Source organism: Peromyscus californicus, unplaced genomic scaffold (assembly GCF_007827085.1).
Source record: "Peromyscus californicus insignis strain IS unplaced genomic scaffold, ASM782708v3 Scaffold_10__1_contigs__length_136768540, whole genome shotgun sequence".
In the NCBI taxonomy this organism is placed as follows: Eukaryota; Metazoa; Chordata; class Mammalia; order Rodentia; family Cricetidae; genus Peromyscus; species Peromyscus californicus.
This window is the reverse complement of record NW_026294391.1, coordinates 134,263,759-134,285,520: the sequence shown is the minus strand read 5'-3', so window position 1 is coordinate 134,285,520 and position 21,762 is coordinate 134,263,759. Positions and strand designations below refer to the sequence as shown.

The following is a 21,762-nucleotide window of genomic DNA, read 5'->3' as shown; positions in this document are numbered from 1 at the left end:
TTTGTGTCTGAGGCTTTGGGGATGGTTCTGCTTCTCCCCTTTCAAAGTATCCAGGAAAGTTGCAGACGCTCAGTGTGGTACTCTTCCTTTCCTTGAACTTGTTCTTAGCCCCTGAAGAGCAGGCTCACACTTGCCCTCAAAGCTCCTCTTTTCTCTGCCCCTGCCCTTCCCCCTCTTTCTCCCCTTTAGCCAGGACAACTCTAGTTTATGGCTCTTGGGGAGTGTCTGTCTTGTCAGTCTCCCTGGGAGTTGGCAAATGTCTGGGAAGCCCGCTAAACCAGCAAGACTTCCTGGTGCCTTCTCTGGGTTCCTATTCATCACATTCAGGACAGATAGAATGTGGCAGAGTGCCACCAGTCACTCCCTGCCCAACCCCCTCCTGATGGTTTACAGCATGACCTCTGACTAATGCTGACTGGGAGAGGAGACTGTCCTTGGCAGTGACCTAGAGCTAGCTAGGGCAGAACAAGGCAGTGGAGAGGGGCTGCAAGGCAACCAAGAAGGGACTGCACAGTGCTTGGATCTCTCTTGGGTTCATCAGCTATGAAGACTTGATGGGGTGGGGTCCTGCCTCTCTGCACTGGCTTGCTTTGCTGAGAAGTCCATGCCCTCACTGCTTACTTGGTTAGAGCAAAATCAGCCTGCAGCTAAGCTTCCATCCAGCAGGGTGCAAGAAAGGGCCTGTCCCTGATCAGGTGCTTTTCACCCCTTTCTCCCTTTCCATCAGCCTTACTGTTCAGGGTGTGTGGTATGCCTACTGTCTGTGAAGACTGGGTGGAAGGATTGTGGGAGCAGGTTAGAGGTGTCTCTTGGAATTGGAGTTAGTCCTGAAGATGTTGATATTGGCTAGATGGTTGACAGATAACTATGTTCCTACTCCTGTCTGACCTGTCTGGGATTAGGCGAAGCAGCTGCCTTCTTAAGCATCCTGTTACTCTTCCCCACCCTCAAAGCATGGCTGCCCTGTGAGGAGTCCACCCCTTTCCCAGCAGTCTAGAGGTGGTGCCCATGGGGGCAGGGACATTCAGGTAACACCCTCTGATTGCTATGCCAAGGCATAGGACTAGTCTGCTTTTCCAGGAAGTGTTCTGGACTACTTTGGGCCTCCCCAAGCTTGCTTGTCTGTGCTTTGGAAGGCTAAAGTCCAGATCACCTCTCTTGCTTTTCCACTCTGAACCTGGCCACTACCCTCTCTGGCCCAGCTTATGAGGCATCCTGTCTGATGGTTCACCACTCCATTTTCTCACTCTACTTGGACTTTTTGGTCTCAGTTTCCTAAGCCCTTTATAGAAACAGATTTCCTGAGTAAATAGGCCCCATCTATTATAGCACCCAGTGAAGCATACAGTGAACTCTGTGAAGTTGCCTTTCTGTGATGTCACTATTTTCTGTATCTGGTGTTAAGACAGTTTGCTGAGAACGCCTTTAGCATGAAGGGGAGTTGAATGTAGACCAGAGTTCTAATCCAGAATAGATACCTGGTGGAGAGAGCCTGAAGCTGTGAGCTCCTCATGGGTGGAGTTAGTTGAGAGAAAGAATGGTATGAGGGCTTGGGGAGAATTCTAGTGGACTTTAGGAAGATCTTTTGCAGCTGAATATAACAGGCTGAGACTTAGGGATGAGAGTAAGTAGGAGATTGGGAATAGCACTCTGGGCAAGAGCAAGGGGTCTATAAAGGAATAAAGACAGAAACTGAAGAAGAGTACTGAGAAGAGGGCAGGGGAACTATAGCCTGCCCCAGGTGATGACTGCTTCCTGCTCTGCATGGAACAGAACCACTTTGCACAGAACAGAACTAGGGCTGTCTGGTTACCATCCCTCCAGTGGTGCCACATACTCATCAGAGGCTGACCTCTGTGTGCACTATGTCCCACCCTTCCCAAGACCTGTCTTCTATCACTTTTTTATATTATAGTAAAACATAAATTTATATACTTGTAACACATAAAACGTCTTCACCATTTTCAAGTGCATAGTTTGATGGCATTAAGCACTTGCACATGTAAAACTTGACATCACCCGTCTGCACAATGAAGTGCTCATCTCCCCATATTGCAGCTGTCCCCATTAAACCATGTTCCCGTAATCCCAGCCTCTGGTACTCATCATTCTACTCCATCTCTGTGGATTTGACTGCTCTAGGAATTTCCTGTGAGTAGAATCATACAATGTTCTTTTGGAAGTGGCTCATTTCACTGATCGTGTCCTTCAGGACCATCCATGCAGCATATACCTCAGTTTCCTTTTTCAGGCTAAATAATACTGTATTCTGTGGACAAGCAATACTTTAATTCATTCATGTACATTTGGGTGCCTCCCTCCATTGGGCAATGAGCCTAGGGTTTTGCACATGCTAGGCAAGTGTTCTACATCTGAGCTGTATCTCCTGCTCTTTATGTTTTGAGACAATCTTGATTGGTTGCCCAGGATGACTTTAAACTTACCCTGTAGGCCAGGAAGACTTTGAATTTATGATTCCCCTGTCTTAGGCCCCCAAATAGCTAGGATTGCTAGGCTCAGCTAACTCCACCACCACCCTACCCCACCCCATCCCTTTTGGAAACCTGGGAATTAAACCCAGGCCCTTGTATATGCTAGGTAGGTGCTCTGTCATTGATCGTATCAGCTACTAAGTTGGCCTTGAACTCACTCTGCAGCAAAGCAACCTTGAACTTTTGGTCCTCCTGCTTCAGCCTCCTGAGGTAGCTGGTTTGACAGGTATACTACCTGGCCCAGTTGACTTTTTATTCCAATTTTTAAAATGAGGTTTTTGCATGTGGCCCAAGACTAGTCTTGTCTAGGTCTCCATGATCTCTGCTACACAGTGAACTATAACACCATCTTTGTACCCACTTATGCTCTCCTCCCAGTCCTTCCAGACTCAGGACTCTTCTTCTGTATGTGGTGAGAACTTCAGAAGTTTTAGCTCTAGGCCAGATTTTCTAGAACTGCAAACTCCTGTGTCCATTTGCCAACCAGAGATCTCCAATTGGATGACATTTCCCAGATGACATGGCCAAAGCCAACTCCCAGTTGTCCTCGTCACAGGATCTGGCAGCACCATTCTTCCTGTGGCTCAAGACAAACTCTCTTGACTCCTCAATCCTACATCATGTTGTCATCCACAGCCCCCTCTGGCCCTGCCAGCAAAGAGACCTCAAAACAAAGAACCTCTCCTACCCCACTCCAGTGCCACAAACCAGGTGTAGATGGTGGTGCCTAGTCCGTGGATCATTGCCTCAGCTTACCTCTTACTGTCTGTGATCTCCGTGTGCCCTCTACTTTTTAATCTTGGAAGGCTACTTGCTCAGGAACACACTTCTATTGATCCACCTGCCTCAATATCTTAAGTGCAGGGCTTATAGCAATGAGCTACCATGCCTGGTTCAATAAAATTCTTAAGAATAATTCACGGCTGCAACCTACCTTCTCTACTGCATTTGTTCCTATTGAACTTACTGTCACCCCATGCTCTTCACTCTAGGGGACTGAGGCTTTAGCCTGCATTCCTTCCCTGCTCTATTTCCAGTTTCTGACATGGTGCTATGTAGGTGTAGAATCCCTCAGAATGAGCCTTACCTAATACAGAGCTGGAGCTGGAGGAAGGTCCTCACACCTGTATCCCTACCTCATCCCTCTTCCAGAGAAGCAGAAGCAGGAGCCAGTTTTGGAAAATGAAGTGTTTTTATTGCTATGTTTGCAGTGGCTTTTTTAGCACAGTAAGAACGTCCCCAAAGGCCTGCACCCTTACCCAGCCCCACCTCCCTGGCTTAGTCTAGCCGTGTGTGAAGGAAGCCTTTCTCGGGGCTACTTGGCTATTTCAGGCGTGATGGGACACAGATGTGAGTTTAAGCTGCTACACGGAAGACTTGAGATGTCAGAAGTACATCAACCTTTAGCTTAGAGGTGGGAGCTGTGCCCAGGATCCCTTCCCTGGGCTGTGTCCATGGGTGATCCCTGCAATCATGCCCAGCCCAGGGAACAAGGTGTGGGCAAGCCTGAGCATGCCAGGTAAGCAGACCCAGATCCCTGGGACAATGCTGTAGCCTTCTACCCCATAGACTTAGGGGCAAAGGGATAGTGTGGTGATGCCCTTGAGGCCCCCACTTTTCCACTCCAGTCTCAGGCTGGAGACCATACAAAACATCTACACAACAGACTCACATACTCAACAGCCTGAAGCTTTTGTTTTGCCTATGAAAATTAAATCTATAAATTCACACTCCTTGGCTAGGGTCAGAGAAGAAAGGTGGGGATGTGAAGGAAAGGAGTGGTAAGGTGGGGATGGTTGGGGCTTTTTAGAAATATACAAGCAGAAGTCTCACTCTCAGTTTTTTTTTCATATAAAATGTGCAAAATACAAGCCTCCTTTGTCCAGAGGCTCTTTTTACTTCTGGTATTCACCTTCACTAAGAGATTAGAGATGTACACATCTTCTATACACTCACACACACACACACACACACACACACGCACACACGCACACACGCACGCATACATTCAGACCCAAGCTCATACAATTAATATTGGTGGCAATTGGCGCAAGAACACAAGGTTCCATTGCTGACTGGCTCTCTAGCTTCTAGAACGGGTGGGAAGAGGGGTCTAATCCAGCTGAAACATTTGCCTTGGTTCCATTGTCCCTCTCTTGCCTACCCTCCTGTCTCACCTTATTCTTTCCCTCCTCTCCTGTTCCCCAAGCTGCCACTGTTGTTTCTAGGGTGAAGGTGTGTTACAAAGCAGAGCTTGGAAGGCAGGCAGGTGGGGTTGGCAAGGCTAGGAGATGAGTCCTGGGGACTGGGAGGAAAGGAAGGACAGGAGTTGGGGCCTGGAAGCAATGCAAGTACCAGCGGGGCTGGGGGCTGGGGAGGAGAGGCATCTATTTTTGGTGGGTTGTGATATTTTTGGCATTTTATTAAAAATGGAAAAAGTTATTTTTGTTAGCACTCATGGTGCTTCCCCCCCCCCAGGCAGACCCCCAAACTGTCAAGGAAAGGCAAGCCCCCTGGAGGGATGGGTAGAGGCTAAAGCAGAGGCTGCTATGGCTACCAAAGGATGAGCTGGTGATATGAGCTGGGGGTGCCTGTCACATGACACTCTCCACCACGACGACCTTGCTGCTCTCGGACACTGGAGTCAGGGTGGTCAGGCCCCTGACATCTGCATCCTGAGCTCTGTATTCCAAGTGGTGGAGGCCCCAGATAGGCTGGGTCAGGTGCTGCCAGCGCTGTGGGAGAGGAGGGCATGTTGAACCTCCCATGAGTCACTTGCTCCACCCCATGGCAACAGCTTCTGCCTCTCTAGCTCCTACTACCTGCCACCAGGGCAGGTCTGTTTCTCTTAGGGCACCCTTCCAGGCCATGCTCCCTACAATGGGAAGCAAGGTTAAGTGGTCCTTGTGTGGAAAATGAGAGGTAGGCCTTGCTTCCTTGGTGCCACATGAAGCCATGATGGGTTAGCTTTCCTTCCATCTACCTGTAGTCTGTCTGAGCTGACTGTGTTTCTGGATGATGATTTGCCCCTCCCAGGGAAGGGTGGGGTAGGGATCTTACCTCTGCCATGGTTCCTTTTGCCCTGAGGAGACAGCCTAGGAGGTGGAGGGGCACACACAGCATGGAAGAGAGTGCAAAGGCCCAGCCCATGGCTTCACCCCACCATGGGTACACATAGGTATTGTTGTAGACCAGCGGCTCATAGTATACAACGTTGAAGATGAAGATGCCCTGTGGACACAGATGTTTTCAGTCACTGGGGCCCCATTACACTGCCCCACTTGCCTAGCTTCCCCAGTCTTACCATGCAGACCAATGGGGTGAAGAAGGACCAGCACCATTTCATCCAGGGGCAAGGTCGGTACCCAATCATACAGGCAATGTCATCCATGAAGCGGTCAGCTCCTGGAACAGGGTGAGGTGGATGGGAAGGATAAAGTTGGAGACCAGACACCTCCATTCCACCCTATAATTTCTAGGCCAGCCCTTCACCCTGACCTACCGTAAACCCAAGCCACCACCACACACTCCCAAAAGGCTTGCCAAAGCAGGGTAGTGCCACTAGCTGAGTAGTAGTCAAACAGCTGGAAGACGTACATCCCGCCCTGAAGAACAGAGCCAGGTCAGGAAAGATGATAGCCCATGGCTGGAGACTGACAGTAGCCCACCTTACTCCCACTCACATCGGTCACCATGGAGAGATCGATGACAAAGCAGAGGACACAGCAGAGGGCCACGGAGATCTCCCTTTGGAAACGGAAGTAGTAGGAGGCCGGGAGGAGATCCAGGAGCCCGGTGATGAAGCCCTCCACACCTACAAACTGTGACCAGGGCAGCTCAGGCCCAGGTCCCCCATGTCCCCGTGCATCTCTTGCCCAATGTGCCAAGCCCCCTGACCACCAGCCCCTACCCCATTCTTGCCCTAGAGCTCCTGCAAACCTGGCTGTCCAGACCGAGCAGCAGCAGCATGAAGAAGAACAAGGCAGCCCAGAGTGGGGCCACAGGCATCAGTGTGACAGCCCGTGGGTAGGCAATGAAGGCTAGGCCAGGCCCTGAGTGCAAAGATACAGGGTGAGACTGGGCCCTCAGCACCATCCTGAGTACCGTGATGCTCAAGGTCATGCCCATCCCCCTGATAATAAAATAATAAAAACTTGGGGACTATTTGTGCTTCAGCATGGCTGAAGGACCATTGAGGTCCTACAGGCATCTCGCACCAGGAGTCTGGAAGGCTGTGGTCCTTGGTAGCCTCACCCTGTATTAGCAGGGCTCCTGATTCACACTACTCTCCTTGGGCTCCAAGAGCCATGGCAGTTGCTGGTTGCCCTGGGGTGACACAGCAGGGACTGAAGGAGCATCTCCTTTTCTATCTCCAGCACTCAACAACTATGAAGACACACCCTGTAGCCCTAGAGGTGGGTGGCAGGGGGGCCCCCCTGGCTCCAGAGAACAGCCTTGTTTCAGGTGCTTAGAGCCATCAAACAGCTAGATGAACTTGTCTGTCATGTTTCAGAATGTTTTTGTGCATGCCCTACATTAGGGTATTAGGCAGCTCTGGAGGTGGGCTGAGGTGAGCTCACCTGATTCTGCCACCTTGGAGATGTGCACACCCTGCTCTGTGGCCATAAAGCCCAGGATGGAGAAGACCACAAAACCAGCAAAGAAGCTGGTCCCACTGTTGATGAGTGCCAGGATGATGGCGTCCCTGGAGGTGGAGGGGCAGAATGTTCTGGTTTAAGCAGCTCCACTGCTCCAGGGCAGGGCAAGGCAGGGCAGGCAGGGCAGGCAGGGCAGGCAGGGCAGAGGCGGGTGCCTACTTGTAGCAGTTGTTGTTGAAGCGATTATAGCTGCCTAGGGCTGTGAGGGCCCCCAGGCCTATGGCGTAAGAGAAGAAAATCTGGGTCCCAGCATCTATCCATACCTGGAAGGGATGGGCAGAGAGCAGTTATAAGGGACCCTGCTCAACAGGTTTTGCCCCCCAAATCCTGTTGCCACAAACCACCTTTTCTCACCTGAGGGGACCCCAGCTTCGACCAGTCAGGCTTGAGATAGTAAATGATACCATCCAGGGCTCCAGGCAGCAGCACCCCTCGCACCAGCAGCACAACGAGGACCACATAGGGGAATGTAGCAGTGAAGTACACGATCTAGGGGGCCAGGGTGCTCAGGTTCTGAACCCCTGTTCCCCCTTAAGAGGCCTGCCTAAGCTTGGTGGCTAGCTCCCAGTATTACTGTGAGCTGACCACATGGGCTACAGTCTCCCCAAGTTTCAGTCATGCTCAGAATTTAGGTGAGGAAAGCCAGTAGCACTCATTCTACTCCTAAATGACCAAGTACCCCCAGGGGAGCTAGGGGCCAGGCTGAGGCCCAGGCAGCTTCATAGCAGGCACTAGTCAGCTGTAGGAGGTCAGAGACAGGACCATGGCATTCCAAGGTGAGGGTCCCTAGGCACATCTAAAGTATAAAAAGGGAAATCAGTCCATAGGGAGTGAAACAATGTGAACTCTCCTGAGGTGCAGCTTCTGGGTATGTCCATGTGGGGGCATGCCTATAGGAGGGCAGGAAGGTTTGGGGAGTATGGGCAAGGAGAATCTGTGGCAATGTTACATGGGATTTATTTTTTTTTTTTGGTTTTTCGAGACAGGGTTTCTCTGTGTAGCTTTGCGCCTTTCCTGGAACTCGCTTTGGAGACCAGGCTGGCCTCGAACTCACAGAGATCCGCCTGGCTCTGCCTCCTGAGTGCTGGGATTAAAGGCGTGCGCCACCACCGCCCGGCGTTACATGGGATTTTAATAAGCACATATCCCTGAGAGCCCTGTGGTCCCAAACTCCAGGTCATCCTTGATAGTTTGGTGGGGTCTTTGGCAGCTAGGGATTCTAGCTGGGCAAGTGGATGGGGTTGGTTTTACAGCTTGGTGTTATTGCTTAAGAGAGATGGAAGGAGGGAGAGGGAGGGAAGGAGACACTTAACACTTGAGGACCCTGCTGTGAATGAATCTTAATGCACTGCAGTCTGGCCCTCTAGGCACCTGACCACGTCCCATGGCTTGGCAGTTTTAATATGTTGGTTCATCTGTATCTGTAACCTGAGAGAGAACCTCTGAAGGAGGAAAATACAAAGTCTTCCTGAGGGGCCTGAGGATCACAGAGGTGAGGAGAGCCCCAAAGATCAGGTCTACCCAGAGTGAAAAAATCGATTTAGGCATCTAGGGATGAGTAGGGAGAAACAGAGAGAGGCAGTGGGAAAGGAAGGAAATGGAAAGTGAAAGGGCCGAGATGGAGTGGTGGACACAGGGAAGGGTAGCTACTGCCTGGACCTTTCACCCTTAGGGCTGCAAGCTACTATCTCTGGATGTGAGATTGAGAAAGAATGCCCATCAACAGGGTGAGAATAAAAGATATGAGTGTAAGGACCTGTCTACTCTGTAGGTTCAGTCCAGTCACCTCCTGTTGTATTTGTGTCCCTTGAAGACATGCACACCTCCCAGGCAATGCTGCCCCCACCCTGCCTGCCTCCAGCTATACCTTTCCTGTTGACTTGACCCCCTTCCACACACAGAAGTAGACCAGCACCCAGCAGGCCAGCAGGCATAGGGTCACCTCCCAGTTGAGGGCCCCTGGCACCTCTAGCCCTGCAGAAAGCCTCAAGACTTTGTTCCTAGGGTAGAAAAGAAAGGAGGGCACCTGAGGATCATGTCAACAGAGGGTACAGTGACTAGGATTTGCTTTGGAGTTGATAGGTCCTTCCTCATCACAGCCCTGGTCCAGGACCCATCATCAGGTGTCTGGAGGTCTACCCCAGGTCATCATCCTCACCTCAACCTTCTGCAAACATTCAATCTCAGCTCCTTAACCAGGCCAACATGATAGGACAATGGCAAATGTCATGTTGCTGTAGGAGTAATATCTATTTAAGCCCCAGGACTGGCCTAGGCACTCCTGGAGGATAGGGACAGACAAAGCCCAGGAGTGGTTGTTTTGCATCCCTGGCCATGTGCCTCCAGGGCTTGACCACATAGAGAGTCCAAGGGATGAGATAGGATGGACTTGGCCCAGAGGTACCAGACTTACTCCCAGAACTCGATGACAGGGGACCGACGGTCAGCAAGCTGGTCACATGTGAGGTTGGCCAGGCTGGCATTGGCACAGTCTTCATGGCGAAAGATCTCCACACAGTCAGGAGTGTTCCAGGTGTGGCCACACGTGGCCCAGGGCAAAGTGGTGGTGAATGACTTGACCAGGTAATAGAAGCCCCAGGCCAGCACCATGATGTAGTAGGTGTTGCAGTAGAAGACTATCACCATGGAGGCATAGCCCAGGCCTGAGGATGAGTGAGAAGCTTCCTTTCCTTCTGGGCTCCTTTGTGGCCATTTTTCTACTACCCCCATCATCCCCCTTCCAGAGCTGGCACTGATTCCTGCTGAGTTCCTGACAGCTTGCTCCTTGTATGTCTACTTCCCTCCCTGTGTTCTCTACTTCCCTTTATCCTGCCAGAGGCTTCTCCAAGCTTTTTGAGCACAACTGTGTGTGTTCCAACAGGCTACCTTTCCCATCTGTCTGTCTCCCACTAACATTTGCCCTGTTCCTCTACTACTTTCTGTGCTTCAGCTCCTCTATCTAGCCCAGAGCTAGACAGCCCTCCTGTCCTACCTTATGTGGCTACTACATTCTGCTGATTGTCCAGCTTCAAATGCTGCCCCTTTTCCAGGTCTCACTGTCACCCTGCAGTTACAGAAGGCAAGCTTCCACCCATGTTACCCAGTAATCACCATTACATGTCAGCTGGGAGAGCTTTCTAGTAGCCTAAAGTGTGGGAAATATTCACCCCTTCAATGGGCAACCTTGGCAAATTGCTTCACCCGTGTGTCCAGCTTCTTCAAGGACAACAGTAGGACCTCTGTAGTAAGTCAAGTATGTCCAACAGGTCCTGTCCCTAAGCCTAGATGTTTCTGCTCCATCTTTTCTCTTTTAAGCAAACGTGCTACTCCACCCTAGTTCCTGACTCTTCAAGTTAACTGTGTGATGTCCTGTAGATTCTCTGCTAAGCCTGGGAGAGTATTTCCTAGCCCCCAAGTCTAGTGCTCAGGATTTCTTCAAGTGGGTCACAGTCATACTCTGTTCCCCTGCCCTCATCTCAGTAGTTGGAGAGAGGAAAACTAAGAACTGGCTCAGGGTGGCTCACCTTTGAATAGGGGACAGATGTTCCAGACATTGATGCTGCCGGCCTTCATGAATTGGCCCAGTGAGATTTCCAGGAAGAAAATGGGGATTCCTCCAACCAGGGCGATCAGGATGTAGGGAATAAGGAACACACCTAGTGGAGAAAGCATGGAGTAGACTCAGGATGCCTCCCAATGACCCCCTACAGCAGGAAGGGGACTTAACTTGAACCCCTTAGCTAAACTGTCCAGACCTCATAGACCAGCCTGGCCTCTAGAAGTCCTAGAAGGTGCAGGCAGAACCCCAGCTTCAGGCTGCACACCAGTCCCATGACTTCCCACTGAGTGAATCAGTGCAGGAGTGGCCACTGACTCAGAAGCTCAAGGTGAACAATCCTAGGAGATGAGCTCTAGGTTTGAGAGGAGGCACAACAGCAGTGCCTAGCCAGTATTTATTCCCTGTACCATGGGGCCCTTGGCCTGTGGACACCTAGGGTGACCTAACAGGCATCAAAAACACACAGGCTTATGCATGCAGGCCATCTTTTGTCCCATAGTTCTTTTTGGCAGGCAGCAGAACAGGAAGGAATGGCTAGGGTGTGTGTGTGTGGGGGGGGGGTGCTCAGGCTTGGGGGCTTGTCTAAAGGCAGTGAGCCCAACTACCCTGTACTTTGCACTCATGAGGGTCACAGGAGGAAGCTGGGTGGGTGGCTTATGGGGAGTATTGGTGTCGGACAAAGGTAGACAAGACAAGGAAAGGGGCTGAGGCAAGATTTCAGTAATTAAATAGGGTGGTAGGAAGGAGGGGAGAACTGAGCAGCTGCAGCTCTGACCTACTCCCCTCTACTGCTCTCTAGGACCCCTACTCTGCTCCAGCTCAGCTCTCTCTGCTACTTAGTAACAGAGTTAACTGCAGTTTGCCGGGTGGACTCCTGCTCCCAGCATCCTTCCTGTGTGTGACCTTGGACTAGAGGCCTTCCTTCTGGAACTCCATTTCCCACCCATCACCCAGCTGCTTTAGCTCTCCAGCAATCCAGTTCTGCTTTGCAGTCCCAGGACAGGCGAGTGCCCATTACTGTTGCGAAGCTCGGCAGCTGGACATGGGATGTGCATGCAGCCTGTCTAGTGGCGGCGCCAGGCGGGCCAGGCCGCAGACTTCCCAAGCCTGGCTCAAGCACCCAGTGTTCCAAGCCTGGGACAGAGGGGAGGGGAGAGGAGAGAAAAGAGAAAAAAAGGGGGGGGGGGAGTGGAGCGCGTGGGGAAAGACAGAGTGGCCTATTGTGTGTGTGTGTGTGTGTGTGTGTGTGTTCCTGCGTGCACACGTGGGGGGGGGCACACAATGTGTCACTTGTGTGCCTGACCCATGGGGGCAGGCAGGGCTCCTCACCTCCCAGAGTCCCCTCCACTGGGGGCAGGCCTTCCCTTCCCACCTCAGTGGCCAATCACTCCTAGTCTGGGAGGCAGCCCCTCAGTTCTTCAGGAAGCTCTCCTTGATGCCTCCCCCTACAGTGCCAGGCACATGACCGGTGAGGGAGGGGTGGTGGAGGCTGGCGTCCTGGGTCACTGCGTGCTTGGTCGGTGATGGGGCACCATGACCCCCACGCGCTCTGGGCGGGCCTCCCCACCCTCTGGACTTCGCCCCACTGCTTTGGTGGGCCTGTGGCAGGCTGGGGGTGGGAACTGACCCCTGATGAGAAGCCTGGATGCTTAGGGGTGGGGGCGCTCACCTCCGCCATTCTTGTAGCACAGGTAGGGGAAGCGCCACACGTTACCCAGACCCACAGCGAAGCCCACGCACGACATGATGAAGTCCATCTGGCGTGTCCAGGTCTCTCGAGGCGGCACGGCAAGGCGGCCACCGGGCGCCCCAAGGCCCACGGGGCCATCGCCCTTGGCAGGGGCACCGTCGGGCCCGGGCACGATGAGAGGACCCTTCTTTTCGTCGCCAGACACGCTATAGATACCGTTTTCGGCACTCTTCTTCGCCATAGTACCTGGGGCCGCCAGGCAGGGCCGGGGGTCGCGGCGCCTCGAGGGTGGCGGGCAGGCAAGGGGCTCTGGCTGCACCTGGAGAGAGGGCCCCGAAAGCGGGGGCCCGCCCGGGGGCCTCGGGGGGCGGCCGGGCCGGGGAACGGGGCGGCGGGCGGGCGGGGTGCGGGACGGCGTGGGTGGCGCAGTCAGAAGCAGTCTACGAAGCACTTGAAAGTGAGCCTGAAGAATCTCATGTGTGTCGGGGGCCCGGGAGCGCGCGGGCGGCTGTGGAGCCTGACCAGGCGGCGGCGGCTCCCGAGACTCCTGCCCGCGGCTCGGGCGGCGGCGGCTGCGGCGGTGACGGCTCGCCCGGCCGGAGGCTCACCCTAGCGCGTCGCGGGTGGCATCGGAAGCCCACTGTTTGCAAGCGGCGGCCGGAGCAAGGGGCCTGCGGTCCGCGCCCCCCGGCCCCGGCCCCGGCCCCGGCCCCGGCCCAGCCCCTCGAGGCTGTCCTGCTTGCCCGTGGCCCAGCTGTCTCTAGCGGCTCCGGTGGTCCCAGGCGCGCCTCGCCCCCTCCTTCCCGGCGACGGCGGCTACAGCCGCTCTCCGGGCAGCGGCAGACTCAGATATTCACCAAGGCACTCCAACTGTCCCTCTCTATCCTGGCGCGACCGGCTGCTGCTTAAGAATTGACTCCCGGTGATGTCACTGTCGCCCCACCCCCACGACCCGGCTGTTCCCCCTCCCCCTCCATCCCGCCCTCCTCCTCACTCCGCCCCCTCCTCCTCCCCTCCCCCTCCCCTCCCCTCCCCTCCCCCTCCCCCTCCCCCTCCCCCTCCCCCTCCCCCTCCTCCTCCTCCTCCTCCTCCTCCTCCTCCTCCTCCTCCTCCTCCTCCTCCTCCTCCTCCTTCCCCGGAGACGCCGCTCTAGTCTGGAGCAAGATGGCTGCTACCTGGGGCTCTGGTCAGCACCTCCTCCTCAGTGGGCCGAGCCTCCATTCGTTCCAGGATCACCTGGCCCAGGTGGGGCCAAAGTCCCCTCAGGTTTTTCTGAATCACCAGGAAAACTGAGTCTAGCTGACTTCCAGACATCCTAAGTCCTTCTCCTTTGTCTCCACTCTTTCTAGCCTGGAGTCTCCTTTCCTGGTGGACTATCCTTCACCAAGGTCTGTCCAGCCTTCCTGACGTCTCCCAGTTAGGACCTAGGGAGAGTTGGGTACCCAGGTGCAAAGTTTCTTGGTACCTGCACCAAAGTAGGTGCACTGTGTGATTGCCTCCTGAAGGACTAGCTCTGTGATGGCTTGGAGAGTAAGATCTCCCTCCAGGGGGTCTGTGGAACTTTGCCACAAGCATTGAGCTGTCTCCTCAAGATTTTTAGGCCTCTCCAAAGATACAGCCTGGAGGCTGAGGGTCAAGATGTCAGCTCTGGGTGTGACCAATTTCTGTTTTTCTCCAGAGTGAGCAAAGGGTAGCTTGCTTGGTGGAGGATCAATGTTACAATTTGTCACCAAGGTAGAGAAGGGGACTCCATAGATAACTCCGGTCAGTCCACCCTTTGCCTGGTGTGGGGGTGGGTAGGACGTGTGACCTATGATACTGGGATAAGAATAGGGTAAGGCTGCCCCCTGGTGCCTGGTTGCTGTACAGACCCTCCCCCTAAACTCAGCACCTACCTAATCTGCTCCGCAGCGACCTCCAGCGACCATCAGCAGCTGAGCAGCTTCTTGGGAATTTTCCAGGGCCAAGACTAGCCTGGAGTGGATTAGAAAGGTGAGGTGTGCCCATTTCAATCCCAAGCTCCCTGATCTGATCAGACACCAAAGTCCCCAGATGGCTCATCCCATCATGCTAAGCCTGCAGCTATCAGGCAGCTTTAGAAAAAAAAGCAGTTCCAGCCAGAGCCAGATTGAGCCTGATAGGTGCGGGAGGTGGGAGGGGCAGCATCTCCACCCAGGCTGTATCTGCGAGTGCTCTCTCCCTCTCTGTCTCTCTGTTTCTGTCTCTGTCTCTCTCTGTCTCTCTCCCTCTGTGTGTGTGTGTGTGTGTGTGTGACGTGCCTGTTTCATGGCAGAGTCTCCTTACTCATTAGAGGACCCTAATTTGCGTCTTCTCTGGCTCAGCCTGGGACCAAAGTCCTGGAGAAATAAAGGCCATAGAGGACTTACCCATAGCACACATCCTGGAAGAGCTGGAGCCACCCAAAGAACAAGAAAAAGGGGCATTTAAGAGAGGAAAGAAGAGGATCCCAAGGAATGAGCACACAGGACTCCAATGCAGTAGAAGGACAGAGTGCAGATGTGAGACCTGCAAAGGGAAAGGAGCTGCTGGAACAGAGACCTGGATGAGGTGTGGACAGAGGCCAGTCAACAATAGGAAAATCAGGCTGTGGAAGTGAGAGCAGAGTGGGAGCTGGGTGCAGCTGCTCTTAGGAATTTAAGACCCTGCTTATCCAGAGAGTCGGGGTGGGAGGGAAAGAACATAGTGGCCTGAGAAACATGTGGGTGAGCTGATGGCACTTTGAGGAGATGGTCACTGCTGTGTGTGGGGGGGGGAGTCTAGAGGTGAAAAAGTCAAGGCTAGATGCAAGGGTGAGGGCCTCCCTCCATCCTGGGACTGTGCTGAGCAGCTGAATGAAGAGGCATGTGCCAAGCCCAGGTACAGGAACATAAGGAAGGAATATCATCTTCACCTAGGCACAAAGAGGTGCTTTAAGGTACCAGTCACCCATGCTTAGGCACCTGGGACTGTCACCACCTTTGTGGGCTTAGAAGGTGGCCAGACAACTGGGAAACAGAAATGAAATGCCGTTGAGAATAACCTGAGGATTCATGGGCCTCTACATCTCAGGCGGATAAGTTCAGCAGGCCTCAAGACCTGATTCCATGGGGTACCACTTATCCCTTGCCTGGTAGTGACACCACCATCCAGCTCCCCTCCAGTCTTTCAGTATTCCTAAATTTCCTGCAGCTGTTTTCTTGACCACCTAATCTTCTTAGGGCCTGAACCTCTCCATACCCCAATGGCTAGTTCTGGACTAGGGCCACACTGGCCCACTGGCATTCTGCAGTGGCACAGGTTCTATTTCTTTACTGACTTTCCATTGATGGTCAGGAGGCTAAAGAAGGAGGTACTGGTAGCAACTGCCCTGTCAGCCACCCATGAACCATTTCTCAAGAAGCTAAAAAGCAGAGCCAAGCAGGCAGAGTGCTGGCAGCCTCTGTGCCTGTGGTGTTTGCTCCAACCAGACTGTGGAAATGTGTGCACTGATGGGGACAGTTCATGTGTCTAGTGACAGTTCCTTGGAAATTTGGAGCACTAGGGGGAACAAAAGCAATGGACTTTCCAATCCTGGGAAGGCTCTTTTCAGGGCATGCTCCTGCAGGGGGTGTGTGCAGTTGCTAGGGAGGAGTATGGTGGACTCCCCAGGATCTCAGCTGATAGCCACAGGCTCTTCCTAACTAGCGCTGTCCTTTGGGGCCCTGGTGTTCCATTCGTAAAGGCATTGAACTATGCTGAGAGATCCTAGGAGCTGGGGTAGAAGCTGAGAGCAAGCTGGGGTAGAGGCAGTAAGCTGAGAGAGAGCCCTTGTTGTTTGTTGGAGGCTGGCAAGTAAGGCTAAGGTTGGACCTAGTGCCTTTCCAGGCCTGAGATGGCCATGGACTGGGAGAAGGCTGGATGGAGGCTGTCACCCCTACAGTGATTCTGTGAGGAGCTAGGCAGCTGAAGGCAGGGTTTGGGCACCTCCTCTTCTGGAGGCCCAGCACAATGAGCTTTGGAATTAGAATGAGCTGGGAACAAAGGGAAAACTGGGGTCCACTTGGCAGGGCTTTGTACTTCCAACTCCTGAGCCAACAGGCAAGGGAAATAAATGGGACCAGGGTCAAGGTTCATGGAGCTGGGGGTGCAGCAGCAGAAGTCCCCTCCCCAGTACAGTCTATCTTGTCTACCAGTTGTGCTCACTCCTGCAGACAATCAGAAAGGACTGATGTTTTATGTTCTGACATAAACTTCTTCTTCCCTTTGTGGGGGCATGGTGGGACAGTGGCTGATCTTGAACTTAAGTAGATCCTCTTGCCTGAACCTCCTGAGTGCTGAGATTACAGGTGTGAGAGAAATATTTTTCCAATGTTTTGAGACAAGATGTCATTTGGTCCAAGCACCTTGAACCCACTATGTAGCTGAGGGTGATTTTGCTCTTCTGACCCTCCTGTCTTCATCTTCAGAGCACTAAGATTCCAGATGTGGGATACTATATCCAGGTTAGACTTTTTTTAGATTTACAGAAAAATTGGTGCAATAGTAATGAGCACTCCCACACCTCTCTGCCACAAAATTCTTATGCTAGATTGTTGCATTTATGCCAGATTCTTGCATTTATTCCATTTAATGAGTCAACAGAGACCCTCTATCAAGTATAGCCTAGTTTATTCAGCTTTCTACAGCATTTCTCTAAAGTCCTTTTGTTGTCCCAAGATCCCATCCAGGATCCAACACTCATTTGGGCTATCGTGTTCACTGTGACTGTGAGGAGTGCTTTGTTTTGATGACTGATAGCTCTGAGGAGAGCTGATTGAGGTTGAATGCCCTTTTTGGGTCTTCCACCATTTCTCTCATAGCTAGCTGGGCCTTAGGTGTTTGTAAGGCCATGCTCATCAATCTTTTGGGGTATCAGTGCTTACAACACCATTGTCCAGTGTTCACAATGGCTGTCTGGTGGAAGTGTGCCAGATTCCCATCCATCAACGGGACCCTTTCTCCTGTTTCCATACTGTACTCTCTTTACAAGGAAGACATCATGCCCACCTCCCTGGGGCTGTATTAGTCACTTCCCATTCCCATACAGAGGTGGGGTTAGTTTTAGTTAACAATTTTTGGAGTTTCAGGCCAAAGTCACTTGGATCTTTGTCATGTAGTGAGGCAGAACACCACGGCAAGGGCACATGGCAGAGCAAAGCTACTCACTCCATTTTGGCCACAAAGCCACAAGAAGAGGTCCCCAATATCCTCTTCAAAGACACACTCCAGTGACATAACTTCCTCTCATTAAGCCCTATCTATTAAGGGTTCTACCCCTCTCCATAGTACCACCGGCTGGTGAGCAAGCCTTTAATACATGGCCTTTGAGGGACAAGTTAACACAAACTGTAACAGACAAGAGTAGCTATGGTGATTATGTGGCATTCTTCCCTCACAGGAGTTTTATTTATTCTCTGATGTTTATTTGTTAATAGATGATTTATTACAGTTTGGACTTAGGAATATTTGTACTTTTTTGTTATCTTGTTACTTTTTTTTGTTGTTGTTGCTGTTTTGAGAGAAGGTCTTGCTGTGTAGCCTTGGCTGTCCTGGAACTCACTATATAAACCAGGCTGGCCTCTAACTGACATAGATCCTCCTGTCTCTGCCTCTCCAGCACTGGGATTAAAGGTGTGCACCACCACACCTGACTTTCACTTGTTACCATATAATATAGCTCTAGCTGGACTAGAACTTGCCATGTAGACCAGGCTGGTCTCAAACTTGCATTGATTCTACTGCTTCTGCTTCCCAAGTGCTGGGACTGCAGGTGGTGTGTCACTACACTAGATGTAGTTTATATATATTTTTATAACCCAATAGTTCTCTAATGTGTTACTTACATTTTCTGTCTGTGACTCTTGAAAGCTCTTTCAGTTGACTCCTGTGGCCCCCTGTCTTAGTAACTTTGTGGGTACTGTGACAAAATAACTGCCAAAAATAACTTAAGGAAGGAGGGATTTATTTTGGCTCATAGTGTGAGGGGTACAGTCCATCATGGAGGAAAATCATGGTGGCAGGAGCATGAAGCAGCTGGTCACATTGCATTCACAATCAGGATTCAGAGAGGGATGAATGCTTGTGCTCACCTTGCTTTCTCTGCTTTTCTTCTTTTGTCTTTTTAGTCTGGGATCTGAGCCTATGGAATGTTGGTGCTTACAATTAAGATGGTTCTTCCAATTTCCATTAACCTAATCTAGATAATCCCTCACAAGAATGCCCAGAGGCTTGCTTTTTCAGTAGTTTTAGGTCCTGCCAAGTTGACAATCAGTGTTAATTATCATGGGCCCTTTTAAATTTTATTATTTTTATGTGTATGTGTGTTTTGCTTCCATGTATGTCTTTGTACGACTTGTGTGCCTGAGGACAGAAGAGGATGTCTGATCCTCTGGGACTGGAGTTACAGACAGTTGTGAGCCAACATGGACCCTTTTAAAAAAACTGTTTTTGGTACTATATGGGAAACTCATGGCTTTATACATGCTAGGCATGTGCTCTACCATGGATCTTTTCTCCCAGCCCACTTCCGTATTCCCTTGACACCTCCTCCATCACTTGTGTGAGTGTACATGCCTGTTTGAGCACTTTCTTGCTTTCTGGCTACATGCCCAGTTTATGTATTTCCTACTTTGGATCTTGAATGAGCCATTTCTCCAAGGACTCATTCATTGGGAATGCTCATTGTTGTGGACTAGTGTTTCTGGGCCCTCTCAGCAGACAGAGCAAGGATCTTGCAAAAATCAGTACCCTGTACACTATAAATAGACATGCATCGGTGTCTGCATTAAGCTAAATAAGAATTCAAATTGATGTCTCTGACTCTAACCCATTACCACGTGGCTCATTCTAGCCTCTTCCCTTTGCAAACAATCTGGCTTCCACCTTTGGCCAACAGGTAAGTAATTGTTTAACTGCCCTATAGAGATCTAGTGGTCTTAGGATTGTTAACTCATACCCTTCCACTGCACCCCATCTGCCTTTAGTATTTTATTAATACTATGTTGCCCTGGCTGGCCTGAAACTCATTATGTAGACCAGGCTAGCTTCAAACTCATAAAGATTTTCCTGCCTCTGTTTCCTGAGTTCTTGAATTAAAGGTGTGTTCCACCATGCCTGCCTTTTTTAAAAAAAGTATCTTTGTGAACATGTGCATGCATTTGCGTGCGCGCGTGTGCATGCAGTGGCCAGAAGTCAATTTTGGGTGTCTTTCTCTATTTCACTCTCCACCTTATTTATTTATTTATTTATTTATTTGTGTGTGTGTGTGTGTGTGTGTGTGTGTGTGTGTGTGTGTGTGTGTGTGTGTGTGCCATGTCACACATGTGGAGGTCAGAGAAAAATTTTCCAGAATTAGTTCTCTCTCTACCATGTGGGGATGAAAGTCAGGTCATTGGACCTGGCATCAAGCACCTGCCAAACCATCTTGCTGGCCCTCCACTTTATTTTTTTTGAGGCAAGGTTTCTCACTGGACCTGCCCTCACTGATTCAGATAGGCTAGCTGATCATCAAGTCCCACAGATCTTCCTGTCTTTGCCTCCCCAGGACTGGGATTACAGATATGCATTGGCTTTTTATATAAGTTCTGGAGACCCCAACTAGCTTTTCGTGTGAGTTCTGGGGACCTCAACTTGGGTCCTCATGTTTGGGTGGCAAGCACTTTACTGATTCACCAATCTCCCCAGCTCTAATCTTAAACACATGTATTTATTTTAATATTTTAGAATACATTTTAATTAAAATACGATTATATCACACCCCTTCCCTTTCTTCCCTTTAGCCTCTCCTATAATTTTTATTGCTGGAGATGGAACCCGGGGTCCTATGCTTGTTGTGCAGCCTGCACTTAAGTCTTCTAGACCCTACTCTTGTCTAGAGTGACTTAAATCAACTCTTTCCCTTGCTTCAGAGATGAATATATGTGTGATACAGTTAAGGTCTTTTTGTCACAGTCTGCACTCTATGTTGTGACTCCTTTACCTCTTAGAAGATTACCGGGACTTGTATAAATGGCAGTTCCCTCTTCCACTACCTAGATACTTCTGCTGAATGTCAACCTTCTACCATGACATCACCATGCAGAATGGTTTTGCTGCTCTCAAAAATCCTCTATGTTTCCCCTAGTAAAACACTGTCCCCTTTCACTCATCTGATGACTGCTGATTTGTTTCTTGTCTCTATAGTTTTGCCTTTCTGGCATGTTCTATAAATGGAGTCTATTGTAGGTGGTTCATTCCTCATGGCTTATTTCACTTAACAATATGTTGTTTGTTTTGTGGGTGGGGGAAAGGTCTTATGTATCCTAGGCTGTCCTCAAACTTGCTATGTACCCGAGGATTACCTTGAACTCCTGATCTTCCTGACTGTATTTTCTCAGTGTGTGTGCCACCATGCCTGGCTCAGCAAAACCCTTTGAAGAATTATTAGTTTCTCTGTGTGGTTGAATAGTTTTTTCCTCTTCCTCACTGACTAGTCCTCCACTGAGCTACTGAGAGAATCCTGCTTGCTTCCAGTCTTCACTAATTTTATGAATAAAGCTGGCAGACATAAACTTTCAAGTCTGTGTCATAAACACTAAGGAATATTATCACTGGACCATATGATAAACGTAAATTTAGCTTCATTAGAAATTGCCAACCCTCATTGGGTACCAGTGACACACACCTTTAATTCCAGCACACTGGGAGGCAGAGGCAGGGGGATCTTTGAGTCTGAGGACAGCCTGGGCTACAGGACTAGTTCTAGGACAGCCAGGGCTACACAGAGAAACCCTGTCTCAACCTCCTGTCCCCCAAAATAAAGAAATTGCCTAGCCAGGTGTGGTGGCACCTGAGAGGCTGAGGCAGGAGGATCTCTGTGAGGTGGAGGTCAGACTGAGCTATAAACATCCTATCTCAAAAAAACAAAGCAATCCCCCCATGAAACAAGGCAAAATCAGACACAAAAAAAGAAAGAAAAAGAAACTGCCAAACTGTCTTCTAAAGTGGGTGTTCCAGTTTTCATTCCCACAGGCAGTAGTAGATGACTCCCACTGTCCCCATGTCCCTGCCAACATTAGCTGTTATCAGTGTTCTGCGTTTTGGCCATTTTAAGAGGTATCTAAGAACATTCTGAAATTCTCTAATGAGATATGGTGGTAAATGCCTTTTTACATGAGTATTTGCCTATTACATTTCTTTGTTGAGTGTGGTGGTATTGTGTTCCCCAAAATATTGTGTGACCCTAATAAACTTATCTGGGGTCAGAGAACAGGACAGCCACTAGATACAGAGGCTAGAAAATGGTGGCACTCACACCTTTAATCCTAGCCTTCTGGAGGCATGGATCTCTGTGAGTTCAAGGCCACA

General features: G+C 50.8%; 1 protein-coding gene across 2 annotated transcripts; it reads right to left on the bottom strand.

Annotated features, from left to right (window-relative positions):
• Positions 1–3,665: 3,665 nt before the first annotated feature.
• On the bottom strand, positions 3,666–12,751 carry Slc6a8 (solute carrier family 6 member 8). 2 transcript variants are annotated; one of them, XM_052741753.1, is made up of 14 exons: positions 12,379–12,484; positions 11,728–11,843; positions 10,675–10,806; positions 9,564–9,813; positions 9,018–9,150; positions 7,505–7,639; positions 7,310–7,413; positions 7,073–7,197; positions 6,432–6,544; positions 6,176–6,313; positions 5,995–6,097; positions 5,797–5,897; positions 5,553–5,723; positions 3,666–5,227 (listed from the first exon to the last, which is right to left on the bottom strand). In XM_052741753.1, the coding sequence occupies exons 2-14, from the start codon at positions 11,762–11,764 to the stop codon at positions 5,087–5,089; spliced, it is 1,683 nt and encodes a 560-aa protein (XP_052597713.1). In that variant the 5' UTR covers positions 11,765–11,843; positions 12,379–12,484; the 3' UTR covers positions 3,666–5,086. The 2 variants fall into 2 exon arrangements, with proteins under 2 accessions (XP_052597713.1, XP_052597707.1); XM_052741747.1 differs by lacking the exon at positions 11,728–11,843 and having other exon boundaries at positions 12,379–12,751.
• Between the last annotated feature and the right edge of the window lie 9,011 nt (positions 12,752–21,762).